This window comes from Triturus cristatus, chromosome 4_2 (genome assembly GCF_964204655.1).
Source record: "Triturus cristatus chromosome 4_2, aTriCri1.1, whole genome shotgun sequence".
Classification (NCBI taxonomy): Eukaryota; Metazoa; Chordata; class Amphibia; order Caudata; family Salamandridae; genus Triturus; species Triturus cristatus.
Genome location: NC_140586.1, coordinates 28,615,869 through 28,639,204, shown reverse-complemented (window position 1 = coordinate 28,639,204; position 23,336 = coordinate 28,615,869). Strand labels below are relative to the sequence as shown.

Genomic DNA, 23,336 nt, shown 5'->3' with positions numbered 1-23,336 from the left:
TGCCTTCTGGCACTGTCTCCTACACGTCTTGCCTTGCTTGAGCCTTGCGTGTGTGCCTCATTCTCCTCTTCTAGGGTTTTTTCCTTGTGCTGTCTCTTTTCAGGGTATTTCAACACACTTCAAAATGAAGCTGCCTCCTGCCCCAGGTGCATCAGGCGGGTCCTCCTATCGTACCCGCAGCTGCCTGGTCTCGTGGCTGGGCCCCTTTTGAGATACATATATATATAGATAGATAGCTATAGATAGCTATAGATAGCTATAGATAGATATAGATAGATATAGATAGATCTATATAGATATATATAGAAATAGATATATGGATATATAGATATCGATGGATCTATAGATATCGATGGATATATAGATATCGATGGATATATATCTCCTCGGATTGCCCATTGGGTATCCCTTTCTACACACCTCCACCTCTCTTCACTTCTGCGAGGTCTGGTCCTATATCCTCGTTTTTCGAGTAGCAGTTGGGTGCCTTATACTCAGTCTTGCCATCCTTCTGCACGGCGGTGTTTTTTCTTCCAATGTTTATGCTGCACTTTGGTGCATGTTCCTGCATCTTCAGCAATGAGGTTTCCTACGGTTCCCCTCCCTGAGGTGGGGCTCCGCTCCTGGATGCTCTTTCTAGGGTCTTATCTGTCCTGTTCTTGTACTGCACAGCCCCTCTCTTCTATGGGGGTGCATTTCCCCTCCGGGTTGGAGGTGATGGTCTGGAAATCTGATGTTGTTGTCAACAGCTATGTGTGTTCTTCTTCACAGTTCCTATAGGCACCTTCAGTGCCTCGGATGCCACACTCTTCGGATGTGTCTTTTTACTTTGGGTGTTACCCTCATCTGTGTCTGGGGTGCCTACAGTCAGCTCCTCTAATGAAGGTCGTTCCAGGTGCTGCGCCCTATGCTCCTGTCTTCCGGGAGTGTTCTCCCCTTGGCCTTCAGACTGCCCTGCTGGTCAGTCCCGTACTCATCATAGCTACTCCACCTTGTTGTCGCTGTAGCTGTCTGCTATGTGCATGTTCTCGTTGTGGCCCGCCTCTGTGTGGTTCGGCGTGGTACTGTCTGCCCCGTTGCGTTCTGGTGACTAACTGTGCACTTGGCGTGTCTTATGTTCCCGCCTGTGCTTCTGAGGCGCTGCTCTGTTCCTGCCTGTTGCTCTTCGCTTCCTGGATGCTGCCTGTCTGGCCTCCCTTGCGTGGGCTCGCCTGGTAGGCTCTGTCTATGTCTCTCCATGTTGTCCTCTAGCTTCGTTGGTGTCAATTTGCTGCGCCGTTGAGCTCTGGGAGTGGTTAGTGCACTATGCAGCTCTGGGGATAGTTCTTGCTCCCTTCGTTATGTACTCTCTCTTCCGTTCTAGGATATGGCTTAGTGCAGTTTCTACATCCTATACTCGCACAGGTATGGTCTTGTGCCATTTTGGAAGTCTTGTGATGCCTCGCCTCCTGTTATTTTTTGCTCTTACAAGCTGCTTGGGTTGCTGACTGGCTGCACCGCCACAGCTTTCCCCTTAATCCGTCACTCTGTTGCCGGCTCAGTGCTCTCGGGCACTTTCTGTTGTTCTGTCGCAGACCCACTTCCCCCTGGGGTATGGCTGTGGTATCTATTCTAAGTTATGGAATCTGCGGCTAGATGTCTCTTTCAGATGTACGAGTTACTTACCTTCGGTAACAATGTATCTGGTAGAGACGTCATCTAGCTGCAGATTCCTTAACGCCCACCCATCCTCCCCGTTCTGCGAGGTCCATGCCAGGTGGGTTTCTACGCTTTGCCTCCTTTCAGTTGGCACTGGTCTTCATCCAAGGTGTTCAATTTGGTGCAACCCTTTTATGATTTACAATATGCAGCCAACTTCCTCCAGGTGGCTTCTCTTGTTGTAGAACGGTGCTTTTTGCTTCGCCTTCACTGGGAGATTCTTCTTCCTTTTCTCTGCTGTCCTCCACCCTGGTCCTTCCAGGGTGGGATCTTCTCCTATTGCTTTCCCTCCCTCCCGCCTCCTCTTTCTACTTAAGGCTCTTGTCTCCTATTCAGTCGTCCTTTTGGGATCTGTTGGGCTGTGCTTCAGCTTTCCATTACCATAGGGGAAGTGCCATTCTTGCAATGCCTTCTCGCAGTAGAGTGTTGTTATTCCTGTGCTCTGCCCTAGTTGACTGGCACAGTTCTACGTTGTAATAAGTCTATCTTTGTCTGTCGGGAAATTCTTCCCTTGTTACTCAGCCTTTGGGGAGGGTCCACGCTTCGCTTTGCGGGGTTGTTTCTCAGAGCGTTGCTCAATGCTTTACTTCTTGGTTTGTAAGTAGACGGTGTCTGATACTGTCCTTTATGATGGTGTTATGCACCATCCGCTTTCTTTGTTGTACGGATTTTTTCTCCTTCACACACTGTACCCATACTTTCCCAGTTTTGTTGGTGGCTCCGTGTTGTGGTGTGAAAAAGTTTCTCAGAAGAAAACTAACGGCAGTGTGCCGGGAGGGACTTGTAACGTCAGCGAGGTCATACGTCTGTAGACGAAAGGATGTGGTCGCGTGGCGCCGTCCCCCGGCGCGCAGAGGTGCTGCTGCAAAAAATTCTGGATCCAGTCTGACGCCTGGGGATAATACTAAGTTAAGAAATCTGCGGCTATGAACATCGAAATCACATAACACTCTACAATGTTTACTTATTCTATCGAGTTGATATTTTCTGTGCCTATTAAATTCACAGCCATTTGAGGATCACAAAGGTTAGTTGCTGTGTATTTCTATATAACCAGTACTCCCCGTCTGTAAGGTCATACTAGGTTCACCCAGTGTCTGCAGTAAGACGGTTGTGAGAACCCTGTGCACTGAGCTAACAGGCAAGATGTTCAAGGCAGCTCAGGGAAGGGACTAGGCAAAAGCAATTATTCAAGAGCTCGGAATGAGATCTCCATCGTAAAGGCTGCCCTGGGAATTAGAGAAGGAAAGCCTGTAGAATGCAAAAAGGAGATGAAGACAAGTGCAGAAACCAGAAATGGAGTGTAAATCGGAACAGCCTGCGGAAAAGTCAGATAAACATGTAGGTATTGGTCAATGAATCTGTTGGGGACCAGGAACAATAACACACAGGTTTATGCCTACAGAACGTGATCTTAGCAAGCTTTGAGGACAAATGACTAACTGGACCATAATGCCCAGAATAGTGGAGTGGAAACCAGTACCGGAGTAAAAGGTGTGCATTGTGCAAAATAGTGTTTTCTGGTAAAACTAGGCGAAGGTGAGACCCCCATAGGACCCTTTGCGACTGGTTGAAAGATGGTAGAATCTTGACATGGTTCTCCTGATCCGGACCCCCCCTTTCTCCTGCCTCTAGCATCCCTTGCTCATGCCCTTTGGCCCTCCCTTGCTCGTGTTGTGCCACCCTCCCTTGCTTTCACTGCCTAAGTCCATTACTCCTTCTTTGACCCTCTGTTGCTCCTAGCCCCTGACGCTCCGTTGCTCCTGGCTCTCGACTCCCATTTGCTCCTGTACCCCCCATGACTCGCGCTTGCTCCTGGCCCCCCCCCCCCCCCCGCGCGACTCGCGCTTGCTCCTGGCCCCCCCTGCGACTCGCGCTTGCTCCTGGCCCCCCCCGCGCGACTCGCGCTTGCTCCTGGCCCCCCCCCCGCGACTCGCGCTTGCTCCTGGCCCCCCCCCCCCGCGACTCGCGCTTGCTCCTGGCCCCCCCCCGCGCGACTCGCTCCTGGCCCCCCCCGCGCGACTTGCGCTTGCTCCTGGCCCCCCCCGCGCGACTCGCGCTTGCTCCTGGCCCCCCCCCGCGCGACTCGCGCTTGCTCCTGGCCCCCCCCCGCGCGACTCGCGCTTGCTCCTGGCCCCCCCCCCGCCCGACTCGCGCTTGCTCCTGGCCCCCCCCCCCCCCCGCGCGACTCCCGCTTGCTCCTGGCCCCCCCCCCCCCCCGCGCGACTCGCGCTTGCTCCTGGCCCCCCCCCCGCGCGACTCGCGCTTGCTCCTGGCCCCCCCCCCCCCCGCGCGACTCCCGCTTGCTCCTGGCCCCCCCCCCCCGCGCGACTCCCGCTTGCTCCTGGCCCCCCCCCCCGCGCGACTCCCGCTTGCTCCTGGCCCCCCCCCCACCCCCCGCGCGACTCCCGCTTGCTCCTGGCCCCCCCCCTGCGCGACTCCCGCTTGCTCCTGGCCCCCCCCCCCCCCCCCCCGCGCGACTCCCGCTTGCTCCTGGCCCCCCCCGCGCGACTCCCGCTTGCTCCTGGCCCCCCCATGACTCCCGCTTGCTCCTGGCCCCCCCCCCCGCGCGACTCCCGCTTGCTCCTGGCCCCCCCCCCCCCGCGCGACTCCCGCTTGCTCCTGGCCCCCCCCCCCCCCGCGCGACTCCCGCTTGCTCCTGGCCCCCCCCCCCCCGCGCGACTCCCGCTTGCTCCTGGCCCCCCCCCCCCCCCCGCGCGCGACTCCCGCTTGCTCCTGGCCCCCCCCCCCCCGCGCGACTCCCGCTTGCTCCTGGCCCCCCCCCCCCCCGCGCGACTCCCGCTTGCTCCTGGCCCCCCCCCCCCCCGCGCGACTCCCGCTTGCTCCTGCCCCCCCCCCCCGCGCGACTCCCGCTTGCTCCTGGCCCCCCCCCCCCGCGCGACTCCCGCTTGCTCCTGGCCCCCCCCCCCGCGCGACTCCCGCTTGCTCCTGGCCCCCCCCCGCGCGACTCCCGCTTGCTCCTGGCCCCCCCCCCCCGCGCGACTCCCGCTTGCTCCTGGCCCCCCCCCCCGCGCGACTCCCGCTTGCTCCTGGCCCCCCCCCCCCCCCCGCGCGACTCCCGCTTGCTCCTGGCCCCCCCCCCCCCCCCGCGCGACTCCTGCTTGCTCCTGGCCCCCCCCGCGCGACTCCCGCTTGCTCCTGGCCCCCCCCTCCCGCGTGCTCCTGGCCCCTCCCGCTTGCTCCTGGCCCCCCCCCGCGCGACTCCCGCTTGCTCCTGGCCCCCCCCCCCCCGCGCGACTCCCGCTTGCTCCTGGCCCCCCCCCCCCGCGCGACTCCCGCTTGCTCCTGGCCCCCCCCCCGCGCGACTCCCGCTTGCTCCTGGCCCCCCCCCCGCGCGACTCCCGCTTGCTCCTGGCCCCCCCCCGCGCGACTCCCGCTTGCTCCTGGCCCCCCCCCGCGCGACTCCCGCTTGCTCCTGGCCCCCCCCCCCGCGCGACTCCCGCTTGCTCCTGGCCCCCCCCCCCGCGCGACTCCCGCTTGCTCCTGGCCCCCCCCCCGCGCGACTCCCGCTTGCTCCTGGCCCCCCCCCGCGCGACTCCCGCTTGCTCCTGGCCCCCCCCCGCGCGACTCCCGCTTGCTCCTGGCCCCCCCCCCGCGCGACTCCCGCTTGCTCCTGGCCCCCCCTCCGCGCGACTCCCGCTTGCTCCTGGCCCCCCCCCCGCGCGACTCCCGCTTGCTCCTGGCCCCCCCCCCGCGCGACTCCCGCTTGCTCCTGGCCCCCCCCCCGCGCGACTCCCGCTTGCTCCTGGCCCCCCCCCCGCGCGACTCCCGCTTGCTCCTGGCCCCCCTCCCGCGCGACTCCCGCTTGCTCCTGGCCCCCCCCCCGCGCGACTCCCGCTTGCTCCTGGCCCCCCCCGCGCGACTCCCGCTTGCTCCTGGCCCCCCCCGCGCGACTCCCGCTTGCTCCTGGCCCCCCCCCGCGCGACTCCCGCTTGCTCCTGGCCCCCCCCCGCGCGACTCCCGCTTGCTCCTGGCCCCCCCCCGCGCGACTCCCGCTTGCTCCTGGCCCCCCCCCCGCGCGACTCCCGCTTGCTCCTGGCCCCCCCCCCGCGCGACTCCCGCTTGCTCCTGGCCCCCCCCCCGCGCGACTCCCGCTTGCTCCTGGCCCCCCCCGCGCGACTCCCGCTTGCTCCTGGCCCCCCCCGCGCGACTCCCGCTTGCTCCTGGCCCCCCCCCGCGCGACTCCCGCTTGCTCCTGGCCCCCCCCCGCGCGACTCCCGCTTGCTCCTGGCCCCCCCCGCGCGACTCCCGCTTGCTCCTGGCCCCCCCCCGCGCGACTCCCGCTTGCTCCTGGCCCCCCCCGCGCGACTCCTGGCCCCCCCCGCGCGACTCCTGGCCCCCCCCCGCGCGACTCCCGCTTGCTCCTGGCCCCCCCCCGCGCGACTCCCGCTTGCTCCTGGCCCCCCCCCGCGCGACTCCCGCTTGCTCCTGGCCCCCCCCCGCGCGACTCCCGCTTGCTCCTGGCCCCCCCCCGCGCGACTCCCGCTTGCTCCTGGCCCCCCCCCGCGCGACTCCCGCTTGCTCCTGGCCCCCCCCCCCCCCCCGCGCGACTCCCGCTTGCTCCTGGCCCCCCCCCGCGCGACTCCCGCTTGCTCCTGGCCCCCCCCCGCGCGACTCCCGCTTGCTCCTGGCCCCCCCCGCGCGACTCCCGCTTGCTCCTGGCCCCCCCCGCGCGACTCCCGCTTGCTCCTGGCCCCCCCCCCCCGCGCGACTCCCGCTTGCTCCTGGCCCCCCCCCCCGCGCGACTCCCGCTTGCTCCTGGCCCCCCCCCGCGCGACTCCCGCTTGCTCCTGGCCCCCCCCCCCCGCGCGACTCCCGCTTGCTCCTGGCCCCCCCCCCCCCCCCGCGCGACTCCCGCTTGCTCCTGCCCCCCCCCCCGCGCGACTCCCGCTTGCTCCTGGCCCCCCCCCCCCGCGCGACTCCCGCTTGCTCCTGGCCCCCCCCCCCCCCCGCGCGACTCCCGCTTGCTCCTGGCCCCCCCCCCGCGCGACTCCCGCTTGCTCCTGGGGCCCCCCCCCCCGCGCGACTCCCGCTTGCTCCTGGCCCCCCCCCCCCCGCGCGACTCCCGCTTGCTCCTGGCCCCCCCCCCCGCGTGACTCCCGCTTGCTCCTGGCCCCCCCCCCCCCCCCGCGCGACTCCCGCTTGCTCCTGGCCCCCCCCCCCCCCCCCCGCGCGACTCCCGCTTGCTCCTGGCCCCCCCCCCCCCCGCGCGACTCCCGCTTGCTCCTGGCCCCCCCCCCCCCCCCCCCCCCGCGCGACTCCCGCTTGCTCCTGGCCCCCCCCCCCGCGCGACTCCCGCTTGCTCCTGGCCCCCCGCGCGACTCCCGCTTGCTCCTGGCCCCCCCCCCCCCCGCGCGACTCCCGCTTGCTCCTGGCCCCCCCCGCGCGACTCCCGCTTGCTCCTGGCCCCCCCCGCGCGACTCCCGCTTGCTCCTGCCCCCCCCCCCCCCCCCCCCCCCCCCCCCGCGCGACTCCCGCTTGCTCCTGGCCCCCCCCCCCCGCGCGACTCCCGCTTGCTCCTGGCCCCCCCCCCCCCCCCTCCCGCGTGCTCCTGGCCCCTCCCGCTTGCACCTGGCCCCCCCCCCCCCTCCCGCGCGACTCCCGCTTGCTCCTGGCCCCCCCCCCCCTCCCGCGCGACTCCCGCTTGCTCCTGGCCCCCCCCCCCCTCCCGCGCGACTCCCGCTTGCTCCTGGCCCCCCCCCCCCCTCCCGCGCGACTCCCGCTTGCTCCTGGCCCCCCCCCCCCCTCCCGCGCGACTCCCGCTTGCTCCTGGCCCCCCCCCCCCTCCCGCGCGACTCCCGCTTGCTCCTGGCCCCCCCCCCCCCCCCGCGCGACTCCCGCTTGCTCCTGGCCCCCCCCCGCGCGACTCCCGCTTGCTCCTGGCCCCCCCCCGCGCGACTCCCGCTTGCTCCTGGCCCCCCCCGCGCGACTCCCGCTTGCTCCTGGCCCCCCCCCCCCGCGCGACTCCCGCTTGCTCCTGGCCCCCCCCCCCCGCGCGACTCCCGCTTGCTCCTGGCCCCCCCCCCCCCCCGCGCGACTCCCGCTTGCTCCTGGCACCCCCCCCCCTTGCTCCTGGCCCCCCCCCCCCCCTTGCTCCTGGCCCCGCGCGACTCCCGCTTGCTCCTGGCCCCGCCCCGCGGCAGAGGTGCCGGCAGAAATTTGATGCCTGGTTTCTCCCAAGACATAAAATAACAAAAAATAGAGGAGAAAAAAACAGACAGGGGTGAGGATCAAGGGAGAAGCAAGTGGGAGGGAGCAATGAAGTGAGCAGGGGAGAGAAATGGCAGGACACAAGTAAGAGCAACTTAGTGGCAGGGTGACGCAAACAAGAGAGCTTGCAACATGAGGGATAATGTTTGAGGGGGTGTAAAAGCACACTAGGAAGGAAATCTGGAAATCTGATGCACTCTCATGAAGTGCATAAGCAAAAAGAAAGACTTAATTCCCTAAAGGTGAGCAGTGGAAGGTTACAAGTCGGCCAAAGGAGGGGAAAGAGACAATGCTCTAGGGCAGGAACAAGCACAAAATGGAAGATGTATAAGGAAAGCCCTTAAATAGGAAGCGAGATAATGAGTCACTAAGCCATGCAATGGGTGGGCTGTAGGCCTACAGTAGGTATTTTCCAGCCAGACAGCTTGCGCTATCTGATAAACTAGACCTAAAAATAGTTCCTCGAGTGTGCTCTAGAAGAATACAAGTCACCCCCCAGTCAGAACACTGAGACTGAAATGCTTCTGGGTGGGGCAAATAGAAGATGAGGGAGGAAAAGCTTTTGAATCAAGAGCGGATAATTGAGATAGAGTAGAACCATCAATTATTAGCAAGGAGCTCACAAAAAGGCCCCTCTAAGTATGTTTTATGTTTTGAAAACAGTAGATTTGCCTAAAGACAGGAAAAGCTGGGCAGCCAGACCTTATGAGCCAAAGCATAACTTGACTAATTATTTCAGCCGGCGCTCTTTTAATTGTGACCCCTCCTTCGACAGATCGCTCCGTTTCAATTTTCTGTCCCTCCCTTCTGCAATTTCTTTTCTCCTGCCCTTTCCTGCATTGTTCTGACTTTTGTCACCCAATCCTGTTCATTAGTCTGTGACTGAACAAGCTTGAATCTCTTCCTTGATTAAATGTCTTACTGCTTTTTTTACTTGCTCTCAGATAAAGTCTCCAGAGATTACGAGTTTGCGGAGGTGCTGAAGCGCAGCATCTGCCTGGAGCAGAACACGCAAGCATGGTGTGAAAACTGTGAGAAGTATCAGCCAACGGTCAGTCAGAGTATCAGCAACATCAGACAAAGGAGGGCTGGGGGTACTGGACATTGTGTGGGAGTAGGAGCTTATGTATAGTGTTGTCACTTTAGGCAAGCCTGTTATGCTGTATGTCCTTGGAGCCCACAACCGCTGCTGCTGTGTCCCTTTCAACGTAGCATGGCCTCCACTGCAACACACTGGTGGACATCTTGTTCTGCAGCACAGTTACTATCTCATTGTGAGTGTATCTGCTCCAGACATCCGTTTCTAACTTTTTGGCCACGGACTTCAATCTTTTTTTTTCTGACTCAGGCTTTCTTTCTCCTGGGAGTGACAAAAATATTATTATTTTTTTAGGTGATAAAATGTGTTACCTGAAGTTCCAGGAAACAATTCCGTTTGTTACAACCTACACAGAGAACCAGTATCATGGCCCATATTATATGCTTTAGATTTATTTGTGTATTGGCCTTTAAGGGAAACTCGAGTAGAAAAACATGTCCTATTTGTGCCTTATTAGATGAATTATTATCTTACAAAGATGAGAACATTATATGAAACAAACCTAGCCCACCTTTAGCACAGAATTAATAGCAAGTTTTTCTGATCAGAAAATGTTTTTCGTGTGCTGCCTCGTTCTCCAAGTTGTTCAGAAGGGTTCTCGGGTTGACTGTTGTACTATGTTCATTACTTCAAGAAGATGGAAGTTCATTTTGCTAACAGGCTAACACTCTTTCAAATTTGTTGAGCAACAAGTTAAACTCAAAGTGACGGCCACTACCCTGAATGAAAGTCTTCAGGGGAGTTATTTTTATTTATTTTTGCAAAATATTAACACAACCAGTGAGTCCCTACAAATCTGAATACAACTTTCATAAATACTTAGGTGTGTCATGGTAACCATGTGGCAGCCTGAAATGCATGATGTAGCACAGTTGTGCTGAGAGCTGTAATCCTCCTTAGAGCTCACCAGAGGCTAATCTCCAGATGCCTGAATAAATCCTTGGCCAGGGTGTGCCAAGTGGTTCTTTGTCACCTACTAAATGCGAAAAGCATCTCTGAACCTCCTACAAGAATAGGGTTAATAACTATCCAGGACTATGCAGAAGGAAAGGGAATGTGAATGGACCATTCCTCCCTGAAAACGTATCCAAATTCAAGCTTCTTTACTGTGGTCTGGTGAAGATCACATCTGAGATGCAGCTAGATTTTTGGCCTCAGACTATGTAATGACCAGTTTGCAATGCATCGAATTTCAGGGCCAGTATTGAGTTGAGTTGAATCAATCTAACGTGTCTAGTTGTGAAGTAAAGTAGCAATCCTTTCATGAGGTGAGTTTTGAAGTTCTGAAGAATCCCCAAAAAATGCACAAAGGGACTTTAGCTCATTTTAACTTGTTTTAATTATTTACCCCAGAAAGGAACATGACAAAAATCCATAATAAAAACATAACCAGAACTGGCATTGTAGATCAGGCAACCCTAAGATTACTAGAAGGCAGCCTGAGATTTCTGAAAAGCCTAAAAAAGGGACACATGCTGTAGAGTCAATATGAACGTCACCAGACAGTTCGACAGAGGTTAACAGCCCCCTTTCATGCATAGCTCAACCAAACAATAAGGTATGGTGTTCCTCCATCTTTGGGTTAGCCCTGGAATTGAGTGAACCTTTTTTTCCGTGTTAGCAGGGCACAGCTTATCGTTCTGCATGTGCCTTTAGGTGTGGCTGACCTTAGGTCAGATGTGGGGTGTTTACTAGGGCCTCTTCAGATGGGCCCTGTTGCCTCAGAGAGAGTAATGGTCTACTCAATCACTGCTAACATTGTCTTGAACCTGGGTCTCACGAGAAGATGTTGATCTTCTTGTCCTTGTGATACAATGTGAATTTGAAATTTAGGTTACATTTTGTGGGAAGAGATTCTTGGACAAAGGTGGGAGGGTTTCATCTTTTATATTTACTTGCATGTTCTTACATCTCTCCTCTAGGTTCAAACCCGAAATATTCGCTGCCTTCCAGACATCTTAGTAATCAACTGTGAGGTCAACAGTACTAAGGAAGCAGAATTTTGGAAAACACAGGCTGAGGTAAGTCCTATCTTTTGTGAGTTCCTTATACCTTATTTTCCCCTCATTGTGGATGGGTGTAGAAGGATGGGTCATGCTGGCTCTGCTTTTTTTGTACTGTTTGTTGCTTCAGTGCTTCAAAACTTGTTTACAACTGGAGACAAATAACTCTTAGTTGTGCTCTGCAACTTCCCCTCCCCCTTGATCCAGTAAATATTTCTCAGCTTTGCTTCGTATTTGTATCGGAAGTTCTTATTTATACTCCCTGTATGTTCTATCCCTAACCTCTGCCCAGATATTGGTAACATAGGGCGGCTGGATTGATTTAAGAGTAGTCACAACCTACCCTGTATGACTTAGGTGAACCCTCAATTCACCCCACACAGCATTCAAATTTACTAGCAGGTTGTACGTTCTGGTCACTATCAGCAAAAGCAACGTTTGATCTGGTGATTTTTAGGCAAAAGGCTTTTGAACCCCAAGCCAGCCATCTCTCAGGGATTGACTTGTTTCAGAGCTTAGCTTTGTCTATAGACTGATCAAGGACATTTGGTGTAGAGTATGGTCTGCCTTTTTTTGTGAAAGGTTTTCTGACCTGGTGGCCCGCTCCTTATACCTAAGCGTTTGGATCATACTAAAATCGTTTCTATGTTCAGGATTTGTTTGACTACTATTGACGGAACTCGATGAGTTCCTTGGGACTTATTGAATCTGGTAGAAGACATATCAGACTGGCATGTGGTCGGTTTAGAAGAGCGTGGCTTGGGCCTAGGTTAGCATGGGATAATCAGGGCTCTGTCCAGAATCAACCTAGTTGGACTTGAGTGGTTTTAGTCTGTGCAAGCACTACACTTTTCATGCCTGGTGCACCCGGGGCCCAGTTCAGACTAAATTAGGTGGGTCTTTAAGTGATTATGATCAGGGCCTGATGCTCTAGAAGCATCAGGTCTAGCATAGTCTGAACTCAAGTGTCAGACCTTTTATACTGTGTGCTTGGGAAGTGTCAGACCTGGTATATTCTTAGGGTTCTGAAATCATCTGGCCCAGTACACAGTTTTTAGGACATCTCGGTTGGACCACCCGCATGGCTCAGGAGTAGTTGACTCGGTTAAACTCTGAATGTCCAAGACCGAAGAATCCAGAGCACAGTGTTCTGGAATAGTCAGACCTAGTAGCTTCTTGCCCAGTATACTCGAGTCACAGGCTTGTAACCATCAGGAACGAGGTCTGTGTGCATCAAGCTGTGTGGTATTGTTTATATGGCTAGTCTTACTCTGCTGAGCACCCACAAGGCAGGCATTCTTTTTGGATTGTGAGAATTCCTTGTTTTCCTTATATTTTTGTTGTTTTATGCCCCCTTTCTGTTCAGATTACATTCAAGAAGGAGGCTAAGAAAGTGGAGCTGGAGGCCCTCAAAGTCCTGGAGAAACCTGCAATACTGTGGTGAGAGACTGCTTGTAATTAAGAGCCTGATGGTTGAGCAAGGCTGACTTTCATTCAAAGCAACAGCCTGTTGCAATGCAATAAAGCTGCACTCTATTTTCTGGCAGGTTCAAGACCTATACATGTTTAATTTGACTTACTTTGTGCCATAACTGAGTTAATTGTTTTCTAAGTGCTCTGCATTCAGTTAAGAATGAAGGCTTCATTTTGCATTGTGGCTTTTCCTCTCTTCAAGGTTCCATTCTGTGGGTTGAAAATTGACGTGACCTTTCAGTAAATCCATATTAGGAAGCCTGTACTCGCTGGTGCCTGCCAAGTCAGGAGCGATGGACCACAATCGGGGGGGAATGTAAATTATACACCTTGCTGCTCCCATGCAGTTTGGCATTAACTACTTCTAAGAAGCAATCACCCCTACCTCCAACCCCACACAGACACGCATTTTCACTACCACCGCTGGTTCTATGTCTCTGTACTTTAACTTGTACAGTAATTTGTGCTTCCGATAGGGTGAGCCAACTCTAAATTATTTGTGGAGTGATAATAAATGCTTAGTCCTACTCTGGACCTATGGGGCGGGGGGGGGGGAAGTATGCAGTGCCATTGACATTTGCACTCTGGATTAATAACCATAGCTGGCGTTTTTACCTTATAATACGTGGCTGATAACACATTCACTTCTCCGCTGTCATGCTAATGCATAATATCCCCTATGTACTCTTTTCCATCAGGGACGAGAATGGTGCTCCTGAGGACCCCGGACCTGTGTACCCGTCAGTGGAGGAGCTCAAGAATGTCTGGCTGCCATATTCTCTGAAAATGAAACTTACCAAGGCAAAGGAATTGGAGGTCGTGAACTGGAATGAAAATGATGAGGTAAAGTGAAATGATTGGGTTAAATGTTTCCCATATTATGTGTACTTCTACAGACCTGCTTTTTAGAAACTCTTGGATGATCATTATTGATGCTGTATTGTGAAAGTAACTTCGTAAATAAAGTGGTGTAGCAATCTCCACCCACTCAATCCCTCACCCCTCCACATACAAGCCTTGAGACCTTCCCCATTACTGTTGTGCAGGTATGTCATACATAGTGAAGGTTTCGATCTTCCACAGTCTTTGAAGAGTATTCCTTTATTTATTTTATACAGTCCACTGCTCGGGGGCATTCACCCTGTCTATAGGCAATGTGCATTGAAGTGGGTGTCTACCTTCCCTAGCCCCTCTCTGACTTAGAACAAGCACCTCAAAGCAACTACTGTGCAACTTCTGCTTCCTATTCAATGTGTCATGACTGTTCCTGGGGCATGGAATAAATTACATAATTCCCCGATTTCTGCCTGAAAGTAAACTATGTTGCACTTTCCCGAAAGGGGGTGTGGGGCTCGGTGTCCTGTTGCAGATCCACAACTTGAAATGGTGCAGGGTCTTCCATTTCTTCAACAAGATGTCCATATTTATATGGAGCTGATGCAAAATCATCTTTCCTATGTAGCATTTAGCACCATTCTAAGTGATGATTACAAAGTTTCTGTCTTTATGAAGTTTCTTGTGTTAGAACAAACTCCCAAGCAATTAACGTCAGAGTTGGCAATTGTGCTTACAACTGAAATGTTAAGACTTCTCAACAAGGGTTAAATACTCTTGACTCAGCATGGAACTGAATCTCCACTTATGGCCACCTTAGTCTCCAATGACTACTGGACTCCGGACTCAAGTGAACTGAGCTAGTGGTTTCCGAGTTGGGCACTAGTGCCCAAACACCGGGTCACCTAAACCACACCATGGTTACTCGAAGTACATTTTGTTGACACTTTCTTTTAGGATGGGGGATCCTGTTTGTTCGGATGGTGGGTTTGAGCCCCAAATCTGTTTCCATTGCACATTTTCTTTAGTGAACTTTTATTCACAATCTTTACCTTTCTGTCTCTGCCCCTTTGGATAGCATTGTTGATTTGAATGCTGTGGCTTTACCAGAGTCTATCCGAGGTGCTATCTTAAGTGAACACTGACCACATGGCTTGTGGCTTGGGTTCAATAGAAATAGTGTTATGGTGATGAAAACACTTGTAGAGTAATAACCTTGACTCGGGAAGTGCTAGTTCCATCTGGTTTTTGACGTGGATCTTAATTTCTAATGTATCTTCTCTACCTGTAATAACCATAGAACTGACTGAATATTAAAGTTATTAACTGTTATCTAAAATGTTACTCTTTTTTTTTTTAGTGTATAACCTCACTCTGTGTCATGTACGCCTTGCCTGTTTGACCCATGCTGACCTGAGTTACGTGCTGAAATGCCGTACTTAGGAAAGTGCCTCTTTTTGACATGGTATGCCTCGCTTTTTTCATGGTATTTTGACAGAGGTGCACTAGGTTCTTGCTATTCAGGTCCACAGTACCAGAACTCTTGCCTAAAACTGTAAAATTGTTCCCCCAATTAGCGATGCCTTTAGCGCTCTCTGTAAGTTCCCAGTCCCCTGGTACCTACGGCAGGGAGGCTAAAGAATCCCCAAGGGCTGCAGCATGTTTTGTGCCACCCTAAGAGACCCCTCAGCACCATTATGCAAACTGCCATTGCAGGCTGCATGCCATGGTGAACAGAAAAGTGAAGACACGACACGACATGGCACACCCCCTCTGTGCTATGCCTGCAGACACTGCTTGCAGTATAGGCAAGCCACTCCTACAGCAGACCTTACAACCCTAAGGTAGGGTGCACTATACTACATGTGTGGACATATCTGCACAAGCAGATGTGTGGACATATCTGCAAGAGCAGATATGCCCCTGTTATGTCTAAGTTGATTCTTAGATATTACAAGTGACAGGGAAGCCATTTCGAGAACATGTGCTGGACACTGGTAATGGCGAGTTCCGCAGCTACATGATGGCTTCACTGAAACTAGAGCTATTTGGTATCAAACATCTCGTATTAATAAGCCCATGCTGATTCCAGTGATGGATTTATTAATGCAAGCACCTAGAGGGCACCTTGGAGGTGCCCCCAAAAAACCTGCTGACTACCAGTGTACTGGCTGACTGGTGCAGACCAGTTACCTCCACAGACCGGTTTCTGACCCCTGCAGGTGAGAGCCCACGCTCTCTAAGGGCAGAAACAGTGCCTGCTCCGGCCAGAGATGTTGTCACCTTGTGGGTAGGAAACTTGCTCTGTATATGATATCACTAGGTGGTAATACCGTGCACAGAGTCCAGGGGTTGGTTACCCTAAAAGTGTACAGGGCTCAATGTAAAACCCAAAGTGCTTTATTAGTGGTAGTGTTGGCGAGCAGCCTTAGGCCTAACACAGGAGTGTAAGAAATCTATTGCACACAAATGATCAATAATGGACACACGACTCAAGAAAAATATCCAGACCAATTTTATAAAATTATACTTTATACTTTATTTTCAGACCCAGGTCTTCGTAATAAGTATGTTTTTAGTTAAAATTACTTTTCACTTTCAAAAGTCGACACTTAAAAACTTTTTCACCCTGTCCAATCTTAACCTATGGGGAAAACAGTATTGCGGTGAAACAGGTAAGTGTCGAACTTACAATTCCAGTATTCTGAGCCAAAAGTCAGCAAGGGCCAGGAGTCAGGTAAGTACCAAAACTGCACCACCAGCGGCACAGGGGCGGCAGGGCGCAAAGGTCAAAATCTGAGTTTGACCCAATGCTTTCCAACGGAGATGCGGGTGGGGTGCCTGGAGCCACACTGCTTGCAGGTAGGTAAATCGGTTGCAGGGGCCAGGCTTTGAGGGTTAACACAAGCACGGGGGCCACAATGCAGCACCAAACATACATCCCCAGCAGCACGGAGGGGGAGGAGCTGATGCAAATTTGACGACGAGCATCCAATGCTTTTCCGTGGGTATCATCTTGACATTAAAGAGGCTGCAGGCGTGGCACTAGAGGTTGAAAGAGGATGACCAATGACAGCAGCGGTAAGTTTGAATGTAGGGGGTCGTAGGGGCACTGTCTGTTCTGCTCACCAAGGCCCAGGGTCAGGGGTGCCTTTTGACGTCAGTCTTCTTACGAGAGCCGGTCGGGGTGGGGGAGCCTCTGGATTCACACTGCAAGCGCTGTCATGGAGGGCAGGAGAGATCAGCCTATGCTGGACACGAGGTCGGGGAGACTTTCCTGCACAGGTGAGCCACTCGGATCATGGGCATTTGGTGCAGAGTGGGATGAGGATGCAGATCTGTCTGAATTCAGAGTCTTTGTAGTCTGTTTATTTTGGACAGCTCTGCTGTCCTCGGGAGTTTGGAGACTTTATAGAAGTAAGCGGTCCTCCCAAGGGTTTTTGGGGTCGTTGCTGCAAGACAGATCGCAGGGCCATTGAAGCTGAAGACAGGCCAGTAGGGCTGGGGCCAAGGCATTGGTCTTCTGGCTTCTGCTGCAGGGTGTCTTCTATTTTCTCAGGTTGTCGCAGATCTCGGGGCTAGGTCTGGGGAAGCCACCTAAATACTAAATTTGAGAGGTGTGTTAGGAGAGTAGCAGGTAGAGCCAATGGGCACCTTTCCTGGGGTGACTACATCCTCTATTATGCCACCCGCCTTTGGGAGGGGGCAAAGGCCTAGCCCTGATTGGAGTTCATGCCCCCTTGTTCCCAGGAACCTTGTGACTCGAGCCCCCTGTTGGGAGCTCCCAGGCTTGTCCATAAGTCCTTCTTGCAGCCTGTTTCTAGGGGCCCCCCTTCTTTCCACCAGCGTAGCGCAAACACCTACCAATCCTTCCAGCACCTCTGCACCCGGACGCCCCGGGCAGGTAACTAGTAACTGTTGGTAGTACTTTCGACTGTAGTCCCCTACAACCCCAAGTCCTGAAGGAGACCCCCAGAACCCAGCCGTAAATAACTGTGTGCAACATATGCCTTTTCTCCCATATGGAAGCATTGCTTTGTAAAGACTTATTGAAATGAACGATTTACTTACCTGTAAAAATTTATATTTAAAAAGTAATGACTTGATTACCAAGTTCTTGGTATCAAAATTTATATAAAAATACGACTTATTTTTCTAAACTGGTCTCCGACTTATTCTGGAGTGTCTCATTTATTGCCTTTGTGAGTACAACAAATACTTAGCACCTCCCTCTGATAAGCCTAAACTGCTTGTCCACACTACCACAAGAGAGTGCATTCTGATGGATACATATGCCAGTGGATTCCTCACCTTGTGAATATCCCCTGCGCCAGCATTCCACGGAATTTTTCTTCCCCAGCACTCCACGTCGACGTGGGCGACGTCATAATACATCGGCTCTGCTCGAGACTCCGTATGACGTCACCGGAGCCATAAGAGGCTCACGTCGGCGAGATGACGTCAGTTCCCTTTTTTCTGCGCCGTCGACGCACAACGTTTTTTTCCAGTACTCCTGCTACTTTGTAGTTGTAAGGTGTTTCTGTTGCAAATTTCTGTAATGTCTTCGACGAGGAAGTCGGGTTTTAAGCCCTGTAGGGAATGTGGCGGACATATGTCCATGACGGACCCACATGAGGACTGCTTGTGGTGCCTTTCGTCGGACCACGATGTCGAAGATTGTGCATGCTGTTGGAGAATGAATCCAAAGGCATTAAAGGAAAGAAAGGCGAAGCTGTTTATGGCTAAAATCGGTAAGGAGAAGCGAGGGAGAAAGAAAGAGAAGTCGAGGCCGGAGTAGTCGACTTCGAGGTCGTCGAAGTCAAGGAGACATCATAAGAAAAGAAAACACTCTTCTCGACGCCGGTCCTCGAAGAGCAGGAAGTCGAGGTCGACTTCGCCTCGGCGTCATCGAAGTAAGGACATTTCACCTCCTCCTTCTCCCTCTAAGACTCCGGGAGGTTCTCCGTCGCCGAAGCGGGCTCCAGCGCGTTCACCGGTGCAGTCCCCGGCGCAGTCCCAGGCACCGTCTCTGGCGTCGCCTCCGGATTGGGTGGAGTCGCCTGTTTCGGATGGAGGACAGGAACGAGAGGAAGAGCCTACTCCGGCGCTTGAAGAATCTACGGTGCCGCAGCCAAGTACTCCGCAGAGGGATACAGGTTCAGTACCTTATCCTCAGTTTCCTGCTCCAGGTACTGATTCTACTCAATTCTTAAATGCCATGTATGGTATTTTTAATAGGGCGGCCTTCCCATCCGGAGCACCAGTTGGTCCCGTGGGTCCTATGGCTTATTCGTTAGGGGTGCCGCAGCATTACGCTCAGGCCCCCTGCATGCCCTTTCTGCCGCTGGCGCCTTCGTGGCAGTTTCCGGCGCCGTCTGGGGATCCGTCACGACTTCGGATGGATCGTGCTGCTTCGGAGCCTTCATCGACGCCGTTGCCTACTCCATCGGCGCCGCGTCCGGCGCCGCCGACTCAGTCTATGGCGCCGCTGACTCCAACACCTCTGGCTCCGCCGTCGCCGCGTACGATGTCGACGACGCCGGCTCCCCGAGTTCGATCAAGAAGGGAGGCCCAAAGGGTATTGGAAGAAGGAAGGTATAGAGCAGAGGTAGAGTAAGGTGAGGCGGACACATCCTCTGATGAATTTGAGGGGATACAAGAGGCTAGTGGCCTGGATACGACCCCAGAGTGGGAGCACACCTCTGCAAGATCCTCTCCACCACAAGAACTGGCACCCTACCACACAGTTATCAAAAAGGCCGCAGAGCTGTTAGATTTACAGTTGCCTTCAGCAGAGTATAAGTCGAACTTGCTGACAGAGGTTCTGCACTCTCCTACTTCCATTTCAGGGCCTTTACTGCCCTTTAATGAGGCCATCTTGGAGCCTGTTTTGGAGGTATGGCGGAAACCACTTTATTCTCCGGCGGTTTCCAGGCAGGTGGCGAGAAGGTACAGGGTGGCGCCTGGGGATCCGGACTTTCTATCTACACACCCGTCTCCAGAGAGCCTAGTTGTGCAGGCATCCTGTTCAAAGCATGCTTCGGGAGCTTTCCCTCAGTCTCCCGCAGATAGGGAGTCCAAGAAGGTGGACCAGGCGGCTAAAAAGACTTTCTCTTCAGGGAGTATGGCACTGAAGTCTTCCAATGCCACATGCTTGCTGGGTCGTTACGTACATGCCTTAATGGACTCAATGAGGTCTTTAGCCCCTAAGCTGCCTGAGGGCAAAAAGGCGTCCTTCATGGAGGTGGTTACGGACACACAGGCTGCTGCCAGGCAGGTGATCCAATCAGGACTGGATACGGCGGATTTGGTGGCGAGGATAATGGGCTCATCCATAGCCACAAGAAGGCAGGCATGGCTCCGTTCGTCGGGATTCTCTGCGGATGTTCAGGCCACTTTAGTGGATTTGCCGTTTGATAGGCAGAAATTGTTTGGGGAGAAGGCGGATTCTGCCCTACAAAGATTTAAAGACAGCAGATTAACGGCTAAGTCTTTGGGTCTGCAAGCTCCTGCAAAGGGTTCTGGTTTTAAAAAATTTAGGGGTTTTGGAAGGTCATCCTTTCGCTCCTACCGTCAGCCTCAGCAGCAACAGCAGCAGCAGCAACAGCAGAATCCCCTCTATAGATCTTATAGAGGGAGACAAAGGGGTAGGAGAGGTTCTGGACGCAACTCTTCTTCCTCCTCCTCTGCTCCCAATGAGGCTTCAGGGAAGCAGCCCTAGATCCCCCATCCCGGATCATGTAAGACATGTGGGGGGTCGGGTGTCCTACTCTCTACGGGGTTGGAAGTCTGTTACGACAGACCTTTGGGTATTGAACCTCGTAGAGACTGGGTACGCCCTTCCCTTTCGGGAGTTTCCTTCCCCTTACCCTCCTTGCCAAGGTTACTGCTCAGAGGACCATCTGCTTCTCCTGCAGAAAGAGGTTCTAGCTTTGCTTCAAAAGGGTGCGATAGAGGTGGTTCTGGAGCAGGAAAGGGGTCAGGGATGCTACTCCCGGTATTTCCTGATTCCCAAAAAGGACGGCAGATTGCGTCCGATACTGGACCTCAGAATCTTGAACTTTTACCTGAAACAGGAGAAATTCAAGATGCTGACCCTTGCGCAGGTTCTTCAAGCGTTGCAGCAAGGAGACTGGATGGTGTCGCTCGACTTGCAAGACGCATACTTTCATGTCCCAATCCTGAAGTCGCACAGGAAGTATCTCCGTTTTACGGTTGGGTCGCAACATTACCAGTTTGCGATCCTTCTGTTTGGTCTTACTACCGCACCTCGAGTCTTCACGAAGATGATGGCAGTGGTGGAAGCCCATCTCAGAAGGTCGGGGATTCCAGTTTTCCCCTATCTGGACGACTGGCTTCTGAAGGTAGAGTCCCCAGAGATGGTGCAGCGTCATTTGCAGGTAACATCTCAGCTGTTATTCGACTTGGGTTTCTCGATCAATGTGCCCAAATCTCACCTGGCGCCCTCGCAACGCAACCTGTTCATAGGGGCGGTACTGGACACTACTGTGTGTCGAGCATTTCCTCCTCCGCAAAGAATTCTCGACATTCAGGAGATGGTCCCTTTATTCCACAATGGAGCGGTTGTTCCAGTTCTGAAGGTCCTTCGCCTGCTCGGTCTGTTCGCTTCCTGCATTCTGTTGGTCAACCATGCACGCTGGCACATGAGGGCGCTCCAGTGGTGCCTCCGCAAGCAGTGGTATCAGCACAACGGGTATCTCAGGGAGTCTCCAGAGAAGCTGCAGCGGATCGGTCTTGGTGGAGTGTGGAGGGCAATCTGTCTTGAGGAAAGCCCTTTCATCTTCCACAATCGGTGGCCACAGTGATAACGGATGCCTCTACCCTAGGGTTGGGTGCTCATCTGGGGGATCTGGAGATCAAGGGTCTTTGGACTCTAGAGGAAAGGTTGTTTCACATCAACCTTCTGGAATTGCGGGCGATTCGTTTGGCGCTCAAGGCCTTCCTCCCTTCCCTTCGCGGTCAGTCGGTTCAAGTCCTGACAGACAACACTACCGCGATGTGGTATGTCAACAAGCAGGGAGGGGTGGGGTCTCTTTGTCTGTGCAGAGAGGCCCTGCGTCTATGGTCCTGGGCTCAGGATCATCAGATTTGTCTGATGGCAAATCATCTGGCCGGGGTGTTGAACGTACGTGCGGACAGTCTCAGTCGGCAGTTCTCCGCCGACCACGAGTGGAGGCTCCATCCGGAGGTGGTTTGTCACGTCTTTCGGACATGGGGGACACCTCGGGTGGACCTGTTTGCCACCCGAGAGAACGCGCACTGCCCGTCATTTTGCAGTCTCCAGTTTCCAATGCAGGGGGCGTTGGGGGACGCGTTTCAGTTGAATTGGGGCTCACGGCTCCTTTACGCGTTTCCTCCCATACCCTTGATTCCTCGGGTTCTGAGGAAGATTCGCCAAGACCGGGCCCAAGTCATATTGGTCGCCCCGGATTGGCCAAGAAGAGTGTGGTATACAGATCTTCTCCACCTCTCCTTGTGCCCTCCGTCTCCCTCTGAGGGCAGACCTCCTCTCACAGTCGGAGGGGCAGGTTCTACACCCCCACCTCCAGAGCTTACACCTTCATGCCTGGAGATTGAACGGGGCAACCTGAGTTCTTTCTCTCTCCCACCTGATGTGGTGGATGTTATTTTATCGGCCAGGCGACACTCCACCAAGTCCATTTACTCCTACAGGTGGTCTAAATTTGTAAAATGGTGTGGAGAGAGGTCCATTGACCCTTTAAAAGCCCATCTTTCTGATGTGCTCCAGTTTGCTCTTTCCTTGGCCCAGCAGGGTTGTGCTGTAGCCACGGTTAAGGGCTATTTATCTGCCTTATCGGCTTTTCTATGCCTTCCTGATCAACCGTCACTATTTAAATCTCCGGTTGTTCTGAGGTTTATCAAGGGCCTTACAAACATGTTTACTCCCACTCCTTTTGTAATGCCACAGTGGGACCTTAATCTTGTTTCAACCTTTCTGATGGGGTCCCCTTTTGAGCCTCTACATAGCTGTCCTTTGAGGCTGTTGTCCTTTAAGGTGGTCTTTCTTGTGGCCATAACCTCGGCAAGGAGGGTAAGTGAGCTTCAAGCTCTTAGTTCTAAACCCCCTTTTCTTACATTACATGCTGAAAGGATGGTTCTCAGGACCAGGGCTGGTTTCCTGCCAAAAGTTGTTACTCCGTTTGATTTGGGGCAGTCTATTACTCTCCCTGTTTTTTATCCACCTCCTCATCCCTCTAAGGAGGAGGAAAGACTCCATCGCCTGGATCCAAAGAGGGCTGTGAGTTTTTATCTGGACAGGACTAAAGACTTTCGTCTAGATGATCAACTCTTCATTGGCTATGTTGGTCATTCAAAAGGAAGAGCAGTGCACAAGCGCACTTTGTCGAGATGGATTATTCTTGCCATCAAGATCTGCTACGCCCTGGCTGGTAAGACCCCTCCTGAGGGTATTGGAGCTCATTCGACTAGAGCGAAATCGTCTACATCTGCTTTGGCCCGGGGTGTTCCTGTGGCAGATATTTGTAAAGCCGTGACTTGGGCCTCCCTCCATACTTTCGCAAAGCATTATTGCTTGGACTCGGAGATGAGGAGGGAGGGCCACTTCGCGCTCTCTGTGTTGCAAGACTTTCTGGTGTAGGAAGGTGGACACCCTCCTCCGGGAGTGGGGACTGCTGTGGGAATCTATTCACAAGGTGAGGAATCCACTGGCAGATGTATCCATCAGAAGAACAAGTTACTTACCTTCGGTAACGCTTTTTCTGGTGGATACAGTATCTGCCTGTGGATTCCTCACCGGCCCACCCACCTCCCCGTTGTCCACCTTTGTATGCTATGGAAAAGGTCTAGTTGATATGTTATACTTTCTTGAACATTTGTAGGAAATGCTTGTTATTTTGCATTCCTTTGTATACTATGCATATGTGTTGGTATATTGTATACTTTGAGTCTGTCGTTGATCCACCTGTTCGCCTCGAAGGCACGGAAAAAATGGGTGG

General features: G+C 54.1%; 1 protein-coding gene across 3 annotated transcripts in view; it reads left to right on the top strand.

Moving 5' to 3' along the window:
* Positions 1 to 23,336, top strand: part of PAN2 (poly(A) specific ribonuclease subunit PAN2) — a 1,342,435-nt gene that overhangs the window by 904,792 nt on the left and 414,307 nt on the right. For all 3 annotated transcript variants that reach the window (XM_085600270.1, XM_085600271.1, XM_085600272.1), the window contains exons 14-17: positions 8,874 to 8,980; positions 10,951 to 11,049; positions 12,398 to 12,471; positions 13,203 to 13,347. In XM_085600270.1, the coding sequence (XP_085456396.1) occupies positions 8,874 to 8,980; positions 10,951 to 11,049; positions 12,398 to 12,471; positions 13,203 to 13,347 (425 nt within the window). The remainder of the gene's footprint in view (positions 1 to 8,873; positions 8,981 to 10,950; positions 11,050 to 12,397; positions 12,472 to 13,202; positions 13,348 to 23,336) is intronic.